This window comes from Pantherophis guttatus, chromosome 3 (genome assembly GCF_059756535.1).
Source record: "Pantherophis guttatus breed Tessera chromosome 3, ASM5975653v1, whole genome shotgun sequence".
Taxonomy (NCBI): domain Eukaryota; kingdom Metazoa; phylum Chordata; class Lepidosauria; order Squamata; family Colubridae; genus Pantherophis; species Pantherophis guttatus.
The window spans coordinates 5533186-5545966 of record NC_142065.1 but is presented as its reverse complement, the minus strand read 5'-3'; the positions used below and the strand labels follow the sequence as shown (position 1 = coordinate 5545966).

The following is a 12781-nucleotide window of genomic DNA, read 5'->3' as shown; positions in this document are numbered from 1 at the left end:
AGCTGGCAGAGCAGTGGCCTCAGTGGTGTTTGTTGGCCGACCGATGATCAAAAGGCCGTGAAACGTGACAGTGAGCAAAATGAAGTGAAGGGCAGAGCAGGATTCACCCCTCAGCAGAACCCTGAGAAATTGCAATCACAATTTCACAAGCATCGCTTTCCCTCCTAATGCTTCATCAGGAATCTTCCCTCCTAAGATGCTCTCTGGGACAAATTTCCCTGAAACTGTTCAGATTCCTGTAATAGTTTATCTCCACACATAGGAAATCATCCATTGTCTATTTTCTGAGTAAAGAGGAACACCATGCTAGAATAATAAATAGAGATATGACAAATAGAGAATGCTCGTGGTATTATTCAAGAACAATGACAAATTTGCAATAATGACTTTTAAATTTAGCAATCCCCCTAAGGTTTATCTGTGATCTTTGGCCAGTTTATCTAATGGGTTGGGGTTTTTTAGAATTAAAAACAATATGTCACTGAATAAGCACATATTTTGCAATTAGAACAGAAAGCACATTGGTTAAAGGGAGGGGAAATACAGGGTCCTTGTGCTCTCTGAGCTTGCTGGTTGTCTTGCAGATGTTTCATGACCCAACTAGGTAACATCATCAATGCTAGAAAGGAGCAGGGTGTGTGGAGTGGAGGAGAAGAAGGAAGAAGAGGAGGAGAAAGAGGCGAACTGTGGGGTCCTTGGTACTCTCTGAGCTTAGTGGTTTTCTTACAGACGTTTCCATGACCCAACTAGGTAACATCATCAATGCTAGAAGAGGGTAGGGTGTGTGGAGTGGTGGTGGTGGTGATGATGATGATGGTGGTGGTGGAGGAGGAGGAGGAGGACTGTGGGGTCCTTGGTGCTCTCTGAGCTTAGTGGTTTTCTTGCAGAGATTTCCATGACCCAACTAGGTAACATCATCAGTGCTAGAAGGAAGCAGGGTGTGTGGAGTTGTGGTGGTGAAGGAAGAGCGCTGTGGTGTCCTTGGTACTCCCTAAACTTGCTGGTTTTCTTGCAGATGTTTCATGACCCAACTAGGTAACATCATCAGTGCTAGAAGGGAGCAGGGTGTGTGGAGAGGAGGAGGAGGTCTGTGGGGTCCTTGGTGCTCTCTGAGTTTAGTGGTTTTCTTGCAGATAATTCATGAGCCAACTAGGTAACATAATTAGGATACTGAGCTACAAACATTCTCTTCTATTGGAGGAGAGAATCTCATAGAGAAAATGATGTAAGGCTCTCACAGTTGGAACTGGGACATCCTGAGATATCGGTAATAAATTTGAAAGGGGGGAAAGGTTGGAAACTTTGCAGGGCTTAAACAAACAGGAAAAACTCACTACCAGAATTGGTTCCTGTTTATCCAGATGAAATAGGCTGAAGGCCCCAACAGGGCTTTGATGCAAAGTCTACCACTATTTTGTTTGCCATTGGGATTGAAATTTTACAAGGGAGGGTGGGTGGTAGTATGTTTAATCCTTCTTCCCACTCTTCCCACTCTTCTCCTTCTTCCCACTCTTCCAAAGGTGCTTTTTCCAAGAGGCAACTGGACTTCCTTTTTTTTTTTCTTTGAAGATGTTTCGCTTCTCATCCAAGAAGCTTCTTCAGCTCGGACTTCAGCTCAGTCAAAGTTGAAGAAGCTTCTTGGATGGGAAGCAAAACATCTTCAAAGAAAAACCAGAAAGTTCAGTTGCCTCTTGAAAGAGAAGCACCTTGGGGACAACCATGACTTGGATGACCGAGAATCTCCACAGACATTCCTCTCTCCATCTCTATGAAATCCTAAGAATATCAGCAGAGTCCTCATAGATCACACTAGCCAGATAAGCAGAGATTAACGGCAATATTAACACTAAACTGACAGTCAAACTTAAAGAACAGGCCAATCAGAGAAACACCAACTCAGACAAGCAATCAAACAGTCAACAACGGGCTATTCAAGGAATCACCAAGAATACGCCCACCAACACTGACAAGGGCAAACCAATGATGTATAAACACAGAGCAAAACCCCACTGCCTTCTAGCGCTGATGATGTTACCTAGTTAGGTCATAAAACGTCTGCAAAAAAATAACCAAGTTCAGAGAATAATACCACGGATCCCACAATCCTCCTCCTCATCCCACAAACCCCATCCCCTTTTAGCACTGATGATGTTCCCGAGTTGGGTCATGGAAATGTCTGTAAGAAAACCACCAAGCTCAGAGAGCACCAAGGAGCCCACAGTTTGTTTGTTTTTTTTTTGCTTTAATTTATATGCCGCCCTTCTCCGGAGACTCAGGGCGGCTTACAATGCGTTAAGCAATAGCCTTCATACTTTTGTATATTTATACAAAGTCAGCTTATTGCCCCCACAAACTGGGTCCTCATTTAACCTACCTTAGAAAGGATGGAAGGCTGAGTCAACCTTGAGCCTGGTGGGATTTGAACTTGCAGTAATTGCAAGCAGCAGATGTTAATAACAGTGCATTAGTCCACTGTGCTACCAAGGCCCTTCAGTTCAACCCTGACCTTAAAATATTCCCTTCTATTGGTTCCAATGTGTCGCCTGGATATTATGATGTGTGAAGCACTTATATCAGTACATATTTACCACTGAATGCTTAAGTGAACATAATAATAATAATAATAATAATAATAATAATAATAATAATAATAATAATAATAATAATAATAATATTTAGAAATTCTAAATTTGCCGGACTTGAACATTTTGACTCTACAAAAAACCACCTTACTCGGAACAGCTTACATCCTCCGACGATACCTTAACAGTTCCTAGGTCCTTGGTTAGGACTCGAGCTGCTGAGCTATTAACCAGCCTCAAAGGCTGTGAATCTCACTAAAGATTAAATAATAATAATAATAATAATAATAATAATAATAATAATAATAATAATAATAATAATGATAGAGCTGGGGGAGAGCAAACAGGAAATAATTCATTACCTTTTTTCGTAAGTGGAGGACAGCAAACCCCCATCCGGCCCTTTGGGGATGACTCCTACACAAATTTGATGTTTATCAATAACATGTGGGTTTTCCAAATGAACTGGGAACGGTCTGCAGAAAAGGAGAAAGTCAACACGATGTAATCAACGTATTAGAGAGATGGCCTTCGTGGCTTAATACTTGTCTGCCTAATTCCTGAAACCAGGCAGAAGGAGATGGCAGCCGCCTGTAGGTACTTAAGGGTTAAATCTAGCAATCTGCAGTAACGTTGCAGGCAGTCCTCAACTTACAACCATTCATTTAGTGACCGAAGTTTCAACGGCACTGGAAAAAGTGACCACTTTTCACACTTACGACCGTTGCAGCACCCTCCCCCCCCCACGGTCACGTGATCAAAATTCGGATGCTTGGCAACTGGCATGTATTCATGACGGCTGCAGTGTCCGGGGGGGGGGGGGAGGCGGGGGTCATGCAATCTCCTTTTGTGACTTTCTGACAAGCAGAGTCAATGGGGAAGCCGGATTCACTTAACAACCGTGTTATTAACTTCACGGCTGCCAAGATTCATTTAACAACTGTGGCAAGAAAGGTCGTAAAATGGGGCAAAACTCACTTAACTATCTCGTTTAGCCACAGAAATTTTGGATTCAGCTGTGGCCCGAAGTCAAGGACTACCTGTAATATATTCATTAAATTCATTCCTACAATCTCCTCCATTGTGAGTATTGTTTCCCGAGAGGAAGGAGAGTTGACACATTTCCACAAGGAGAAAAGAGAATTCCTTTCTCTAAAGGAAGTTGTGTATTCCAAATCACATAATTCACTTGTGTTGATGGTAATCTTACATAAATGTTCATCCTGTATTAAATAAGCCCCCCAATTATAAAAGATGGCTTCCAGGTCTGGCATCCAGATATCTACCAACCTTCTACTCTTATTATCCAGAGTAATAAAAATAAAGCAGGAAGGGGAAAAAAAAAAAACTTTTTCCACATATATCATGCAGATAATTGGCCGGGATAGTACACGGGTGACTTGAAATGGACATTAATTTTCATAAAGTAATGAGGTGTAGAAACAAAGTTGAACTGAGATCAATCCAAAGCAAAACTTGCATTCAGACTTAGCTGCAAAACATCTGTTGAGAGTCATATAAATTTATCACAGCCTTCGCATCAAATAGAACAACTTAAAAGCTCACGTTATGTATGATTTAATGAGAGTTACCTTGCAGTAAGATGGGCAGCCTATAAACTTTATGAATGAATTAGCAAACAAACGTAGAATGAAGCTCAACAAATCTCATTGTACATATGTTGTGCACTGACAATAAAGATTTGAATTTGAAGACAAACAGAACAGAACAGAACAGAACAGAACAGAATTCTTTATTGACCAAGTGTGATTGGACACACAAGGAATTTATCTTGGTGCATACGCTCTCAGTGTACATAAAAGATACGTTCGTCAAGAATCATAACACTTAATGATAGTCATAGGGAAACAGTCAATATAAATCGTAAAGATACAAGCAACAAGGTTACAGTCACACAGTCAAAAGTGGAAGGAGATGGGTGATGGGAACGATGAGAAGATTAATAGTAGTGCAGATTTAGTAAATAGCTTGACAGTGTTGAGGGAATTATTTGTTTAACTGAGTGATGGCATTCAGGAAAAAACTGTCCTTGTGTCTAGTTGTTCTGGTGTGCAGTGCTCTATAGCGTCGTTTTGAGGGTAGGAGTTGAAACAGTTGATGTCCAGGATGTGAGGGGTCTGTAGATATTTTCATAGCCCTTTTTTTGACTCATGCAGTAGGCAGGTCCTCCATGTAAGGCAGGTTGGTAGCCATGGTTTTTTCTGCAGTTCTAATGATCCTCTGAAGTCTGTGTCTGTCTTGTTGGGTTGCAGAGCCAAACCAGACAGTTATGGAGGTGCAGATGACAGACTCCATCATTCCTCTGTAGAACTGGATCAGCAGCTCCTTGGGAAGTTTGAGCTTTCTGAGTCGGCACAGAGAGAACATTCTTTGTTGTGCTTTTTTGATGACGTTTTTGATGTTAGGTGTCCATTTTAGATTTTGCGATATGGTAGAGCCTAGAAATTTGAAGGTCTCTACTGTTGATACTATGTTGAAATATATGGGTGGTCCTCGCCTTACGATGGTTTGTTTAGTGACTGTTCAAAGTTACAATGGCACCGAAAAAAGTGACTTCTGACTGCTTTTCACACTTAAAACCATTGCAGCATCCCTTGGGTCATGTGATCAGAATCCGGATGCTTAGCAACTGGTTCATATTTATGACAATTGCAATATCCTGGACTCACGTGATCCGCTTCTGTGACCTTCTGACATTTGGGGCGAGCCACTTTCACTCAACAGCTGGGTTACTAATTTAACAACTGTAGCAAGAAAGGTCATAAAATAGGGCAAAACTTACTTAACAAATGTTTCACTTAGCACAGGGGTGTTCCCAACCCCCGGTCTATGAGACCCAATACACCCACTTCACAGTCGGTTCCTATTGTTCCCCTCTAGGATGAAGTTTCAAAGTATTTATAGCAGAACTATCTAATTCTGGAACAGCTTTGTTCCTTAGGCCAGGGGTCTCCAACCTTGGCAACTTTAAGCCTGGTGGACTTCAACTCCCAGAATTCCCCAGCCTTAGGCCACCCATCTTGCAAACTTGCAAGATTCGTTTTTCTCGCCATGTACATGTATACATCCAAACTAGACTGTGTTTTTAGAATTCTTTATTGGCCAAGTGTGATTGGACACACAAGGAATTTGTCTTTGGTGAGTTAAGCTCAGTGTACATAAAAAATACATTCATCGAGAATCATAAGATACAACACTTAAGTGATAGTCATAGGATACTAAATAAGCAATCAAAATCATACTAGGAAACTAAATAAAACAATACAAAGATACAAGCAAGAAGGTTATAGTCAGAAGGAGGAGGAGACAGGTAATAGGAAGGATGAGAAGAATAGTAGTAAATAGTTTATAGTAAATAGTCAGTAAATAGTTTGACAGCGTTGTGGGAATTAGAAGTTTAGCAGAGTGATGGCATGCAGGGAAAAACCTGTCCTTGTGTCTAGTTGTTCTGGTGTGCAGTGCCCTATAACGTCGTTTTGAGGGTAGAAGTTGAGACAATTTATAGGAGTTTTTCTCCTTGACATATAATCTATGTAGTTATATGCCTAATTTTGTCTTTATTTATTTAGTCATGTTTATGTTGTGTATATTGGAGATGGAGACCCTCTGGGAGCTGTATGCAATGAAATTTCATTTGAATGTACGCCAATTAGTGTACATTCCAAATGACAATAAAGTTATTCTATTCTAAGTGGACCAGCACTACGCCTCAGCATGCCGGAAACCAGGCCGGGTAAACAAGCGAACTCCCATCCGCGGGATGCAGGCGGCATGCATAACCACGCCCCCTCTGGTCCGTGGGAAAAAATCTCTCTCCATGGAACCGGTCCCTGGTGCCCAAAAATTTGAGGACGGCTGACTTAGCAACATCAATTTTGGGCTCAATCCTGATCGTAAGTCACCAAGGATGTGTGTGTCCCAGGATAATGTCGCAGGATGCAATCTGAGTCGGTCATCAGGACCCGAGATTTACTCTTCTGAGCTTTCAATCTCGTGCTAGAGCCCATCCTCAGAGAACTTCTCTCTTGGAGAGTGTGTGCTTTGGGCTATTCTGTGTGTGTTTTTTATTATTATTTTTATTATTCATATTTCTATGCCGCCCACTCTCCAAGGACTCTGGGCGGCTTACACCAAAGACAGTATACTAAAATAGCATATTGACCCCAACAATCTGGGTCCTCATTTTACCCACCTCGGAAGGATGGAAGGCTGAGTCAACCTTGAGCCGGTGAGATTTGATCCGCTGATCTGCTGAACTAGCAGTCAGCTGAAGTAGCTGCAATACTGCACCCTAACCACTGCGCCACTTCGGCTCTTTTATTTATGTTATTTATATGGTGCCTTTTTAAATGTTGATTGGGGTATGTTGATGGTTGGCTTTTAAATCATTAACTGTCGTTTCCTTGTGCTGCCCAGCCCTGGCCTCCTAAATATTTTATAAGCTGGTGGTAAATCAGCACTCTGTGGTGGCGCAGTGGTTAGAGTACAGTACTGCAGACTACTTCTGCTGGCTGACTGCAATTTGGCAGTTTGATCCTGACCGGCTCAAGGTTGACTCAGCCTTCCATCCTTCCAAGGTTGGTAAAATGAGGACCCAGATTGTTGGGGGAAATATACTGACTTTGTAAACTGCGTAGAGGACTGTAAAGCACTATGAAGCGGTATATAAGTCTAAGTGCTATTGCTGTTGCTCCTGTTGACTGACGCGAGGGGCCTATTTCCCAGGCTTCAATCACTTCCCTGGCTGTTTTTGTGCCTGCTCGTCTAACAATCTTAGTAGCTGCAAGATTGAACGTATACATACATGCAGGAAGTGATTGAAGTTTAGGAAATAGGCCCCTCCGGGACACAGTGAAGGACAGGGGAGACTGGTGTGCTCGGGACCATACAGTTGTGAAGAGTCAGACACAACTTAGTGACTGAACAATGACAATAACATATAATAGTCCCGCAACAGTGATCAAGTATAAATGCATCTTTGATGAAGAAACAATGATTGTATGGGCAAATTTTTTTTGGTTATAATATAGAGTTAGAGAAATGGCAAAAACCGTGGGACAGGAACTATAAATTGACTATGGCTTCGGCGTATAAAGAAAACCTTTACAAAATGTTTTACAGGTGGCACTTACCACTGGCAAGACTGGCAAAAATGCTCAGTAATCTGTCCGCCAAATGCTGGAAATGCAATCCACCCACAGGTACTTACTATCATATATGGTGGACGTGTACCAAAGCAAGAAAGTATTGGGAGAAAATACGCAGCTGGCTGGAAAAGATAACTAAACAGAATATAGATCTAAAACCAGAAATGTTTTTGTTGGGCATAATACCGGAGGGTTTTGATAAAGGGATCACATATTTAGTTTTACATATATTGACAGCAGCAAGGACTATATTTACTAAATACTGGAAAAATGAGAACACCCCGCCGGATGAGGAAGTAATTCAAAAAAATTTAGACCGTGCTGAAATGGATAAGCTAACCTTAAAAATAAAGGATAAAGAAGACACAGAATATTATTTGATGTGGAACAGATTTTATGAGTGGTTAGAGACGAGAGGTAGAAATTAGAGGAAGAAAGACTACGAATGTTTGTATTAACAATAAAGAAGGTTTATAATTACAATAGTTATAATTAACAAAAATGTAAATAAGCCAATATAAAAAGAAACTTAGTTAAAATCATTTGGTTATATTATTACTACTATTCTCAATACACGTGTTATTACATTATTATTATTATTAGTTCATGTGTTAATATTTATTACTATTTTCTAGTTGGCTTTTTTTCTCTGTCTTCTAAATGGTATACCCTAACAATACACTGTATTAAAAAATGTTTATGAATAAAATAATAATAATAATAAAAGTATAAATGCATCTTTGAAAGAGATGAGCAGTCTAGAAACATGAGAAACTCCCAAGGTCCTTTTCTAATTGGATGTCCATTAATCCCAGTAAGTAAAGTTCTGCTTAAAGTTGAATGTTGATCTGAACCCAGACATTTCTGGCTTTTTTACAAGTCCACCAGGCACAATAAAACAGTCAACCATTTCAAGGTACAACAAAACATTTCCGGGCACAACAAAACTTGAGTATTGGTGAGCCAAGTTTGAGTTGCATCAGTGTAAACATAGCAAGTACGGTGGGCAGGCAATAACATTTCTTGACAACCGCAGAAGAAAATAAACACATTGTTCTCTAACAGGAACCGGGGAGATAATGATAACCATGGAAAATCCCTGAGTTTTTCCGCTTTCAGTATCACTACTGTCAATATTATTTCAACCCGGGGCAAAAAGTTGCTTCTAAGCAATCTTTTTCTTTTATAGAGATCATTCTTGTCTGGAGGCTAATTTGCAACAGCTTGCCCTGGAAGGCCAGGGAATCTCCCATTTTCAAGGTCTTCAGGAAGCTCTGAAAATGTTTTCCTGGAAAATCCTTTAAGGTCTGGGAATTAATGCTGCACAGCTTCTAGGACCGGAAATACCACATTACTTGGAATGGTTTAAACCTTAAGGTGCTTTTGCAAGAGGCAAGTGGAGAAGAAGCGAAATGTCTTCAACGGGGGGGGGGGGGGGGGCGGGGGGGGGGGAGAGAAAGAAAGTCCAGTTGCCTCCTGGAAAAAGCACCTTTGGGACAACCTTGAGCTGGAGAAGTGAGAAGCTCCAGAGGCACTTAAATATAAATCGTATTTGTTTTGTTGTAGGTCGCCATCATGTGGGGAAACAGGAGACCAGCGGTTGTATTGAATGTTATCAATGGATGAGAGAATACCTTGGCTGTGGATTTCGCTGTATGGCTTTTTAATGTTTCTATTTATTTTTTTGTATCCTGCCTTTTTTATTTTTACAAATAACGCAAGATAGCGAACATATGCAACACACCTCCCTTCTCCTATTTTCCCTACAACAACCCTCTGAGGCAGGTTGGGCTGAGAGGGAGGGACTGGCTGAAAATCACCCAGCCGGCTTTCATGCCTAAGGCAGGGCTAGAACTCACAATCTCCTGGTGATTGGCCCAAAGTCACCCAGCCGGCTTTCATGACTAAGGTGAGACCAGAACTCATTGGTTTTCTAGTCTGGTGCCTTAACCATTAGATCAAACTGCCTTTATTCAAATTGGCTTTCTATTTACTTATTTAAAACATCTGTATTTATTTACATATTTGTGTGTTAAATTATTTGCTGCCCATTTTGCTGGGGGGCTATTCTGGGTGGCTTACAACAATAACATGGAGGAAAAAAGGATGAACCCCCTGCCCCGTAAACAATAACAAAGGAATAAAACAATAAAATAAACAATGGAGGCACAATCAAGTAAATAAATAATATAGTTATCTGGTTTTCAAAAAAAATCATGTGTATGATTTTCAAATGTTAACTGCTTTTCTATTCATCTTTTTGCAATCTCTAAGCTGCCCAGAGTCATTTTATTGGGGCATATATTTACGATATATATATCATAAAATAAAATAAAATAAAACAAAATAAAATAAAATAATAAAATAATAAAATAAAATAAAACAAAATAAAACAAAAAACAGTAAAACTGACCATCGTATACTGAACTCTGGGAAGCTCCCAATCAGCAATTAAAAGAATATTAGAAATATAACATAATGCATAAATATAATAAAACCATAAACATCAAACATATATCATAAATAAATAAATAAATAAATAAATAAATAAATAAATAAACAAACAAACAAACAAACAAACAAACAAAGAAAGAAAGAAAGAAAGAAAGAAAGAAAGAAAGAAAGAAAGAAAGAGAAAGACCATCTTATACTGAATTCTGGGAAGCTCTCAATCAGCAATTTAAAAAAAAGTAATAATAAAATAATGCATAATTATAATAAAGCCATAAACATTAAACACCTTGCACCAAAGCAAAACACGCAACCTACAGTCCCTCATTAAAGCCTCTCACCCCCCTCTCCCTATCCAACGCTGGGGGAGGGGGGGGAGCCCAAGCGTTTCCATAGGGCAAGGGCTCCTATGGAAAGGCAGGCTTCCTAGCTCCCGTGATGTGGCGGAATGTAGCCTGGATTCCGAGGAGGGAGGGGGCTGCTTCCCAGAGAGCAAAGAAACCAGAGGAGCTTGGAATGTCTGGTGGGCAGGAAGAGGGTTAAGATGGACCCTCCCTGTCAGGTTACAAATGGTGATCACATGACCCCAGGATAGTGAAACCGTCATAAATATATGCCAGTTACCAAGCGCCTGAATTTTGATCATGTGACCATGGGGATGGTGCAAGGGTCATAAGTCTGAAAATTGATTGTAAACCTTACAAGCCCTTTCTGGGCAGATTACAATAGCAGCATCTTGCCCCGTAACAAACTGGCTCCTCATTTTACTGACCTCAGAAGGACGGAAGGCTGAGTCAACCTTAAACCAGTCAGGATCGAACTCCTGGCAGCGGGCAGAGTCAGCTTGCAATACTGCATTCTATCCACTGAGCCACCATGGCTCTAATAGATACATAATATTGCTGCTACTGCTTTGGCTGCAGCTGCTGTTTTTATGCACCCTGTAGCGTCATCTTGCCTGAAGCGGCCTATTAATTATTATTTTTTTAATTAATTCAAAAAGGAAATAAAACAGGACTCACATCTGCATCTCCATAGCAAAAGAGGAAAGTGGGGAAAGGGTCCCGCTCGTCAGAATGATGGTGCGGACTCCCTGACGAACCAACTCCTGCATGCTGTATCCGGGGCTGAAACACCAGTAGCTCAAGATCTTCCCTGTATCAAATGAACACCAAGGCAAAATGTTAGAGCATCTTTGCGTATCAAATTAAGATAAAGGTTCCCCTCACACATCTGTGCTAGTTGTTCCCGACTCTAGGGGGCGGTGCTCATCTCCGTTTCAAAGCCGAAGACGTCTCCGTGGTCATGTGGCCGACATGACTAAACACCAAAGGCACACGGAACGCTGTTACCTTCCCACCAAAGGTGGTCCCTATTTTTCTACTTGCATTTGTTTTTTTACGTGCTTTCAAACTGCTAGGTTGGCCGAAGCTGGGACAAGTGATGGGAGCTCACTCCGTTACGCGGTACTGGGGATTCAAACCGCTGAACTGCCGACCTTTCGATCGACAAGCTCAGTGTTTTAGCCACCGTGTCCCTTATAAAATTAAAGATGAATGTAATTATTTGCATAATTATTTTACCTGTCAAGCATCTATTAACCTGGAGTGATTTGGTTTTGCTAACTTGCTAGAAGAACTAAATGCAATCATTTTACACCTTTTCTCTGGCCTACGTCAAACCTTTACAACAATGGAGTCCTTGGTGCTCTCTGGGCTTTTTTTGCACACATTTCATTATCCAACTAGGTAACATCATCCAGGATAGATAAACATTGATGATTTTTTTTAAAAAAAATCACATTTTTAAAAAATTTAAATAAGATTTTTTAAATAAGTTTTTTATTGTATAAACAAACATACAATACATAATCATTCATTCAGTATATCATCTGAGTACATCTTTTGTGTCTTCTTCCTACTCCTCCACTATTTATCATATCTTAATATTATCATTTCATTGATTATAACATTTCTCCCACATTTCTTGCTTTTCTATTAATACATTTATCTATCTTCTTTCTCTTCTTTCTCCTTCACTCATTTCATTACGTTACCCTATATATATATATGTTTTCTCAGGTTTTCGCGGGTGTTTGTATGTAGGTCTTTGGTTATTCAAAGGCAATTGCTCCTGGAAGCACGAAGCCGAGAACACCAGCCTGAAGATGACGAATGAGACTTCGTCGAAACGTCGCCAAGACACTTCCAATTTTACGTGGGAGAAGACCCGAATAACCAAAGACCTACATATATATATATATATATATATATATATGTTTTTCTTCTAGCCAGGTTTTCCCTACGTAGCCAAGGTTTTTTTGTAGCTCCAGCTCAGTAGAATCTCATCTACTCGGTTCTGGGCTTTTTTCTTTTCTAACACCTAGCAAGCTCTCGCTGCTAGGTGGGAGACCTAAATAGATCCATTTCTAGCTCGTTAGCTGTCATCAGCGAGAGCTTGCTAGGTGTTAGAAAAGAAAAAAGCCCAGAACCGAGTAGATGAGATTCTACTGAGCTGGAGCTACAAAAAAACCTTGGCTACGTAGGGAAAACCTGGCTAGAAGAAAAACACACATAAACC

At 40.5% G+C, this 12781-nt stretch overlaps 1 protein-coding gene across 5 annotated transcripts in view; it reads right to left on the bottom strand.

The window, feature by feature from the left end:
* Positions 1 to 12781, bottom strand: part of RTEL1 (regulator of telomere elongation helicase 1) — a 207794-nt gene that overhangs the window by 66123 nt on the left and 128890 nt on the right. For all 5 annotated transcript variants that reach the window (XM_087890974.1, XM_087890976.1, XM_060684364.2 and 2 more), the window contains exons 17-18: positions 11224 to 11356; positions 2945 to 3058 (exon numbers count right to left, since the gene is read on the bottom strand). In XM_087890974.1, the coding sequence (XP_087747100.1) occupies positions 2945 to 3058; positions 11224 to 11356 (247 nt within the window). The remainder of the gene's footprint in view (positions 1 to 2944; positions 3059 to 11223; positions 11357 to 12781) is intronic.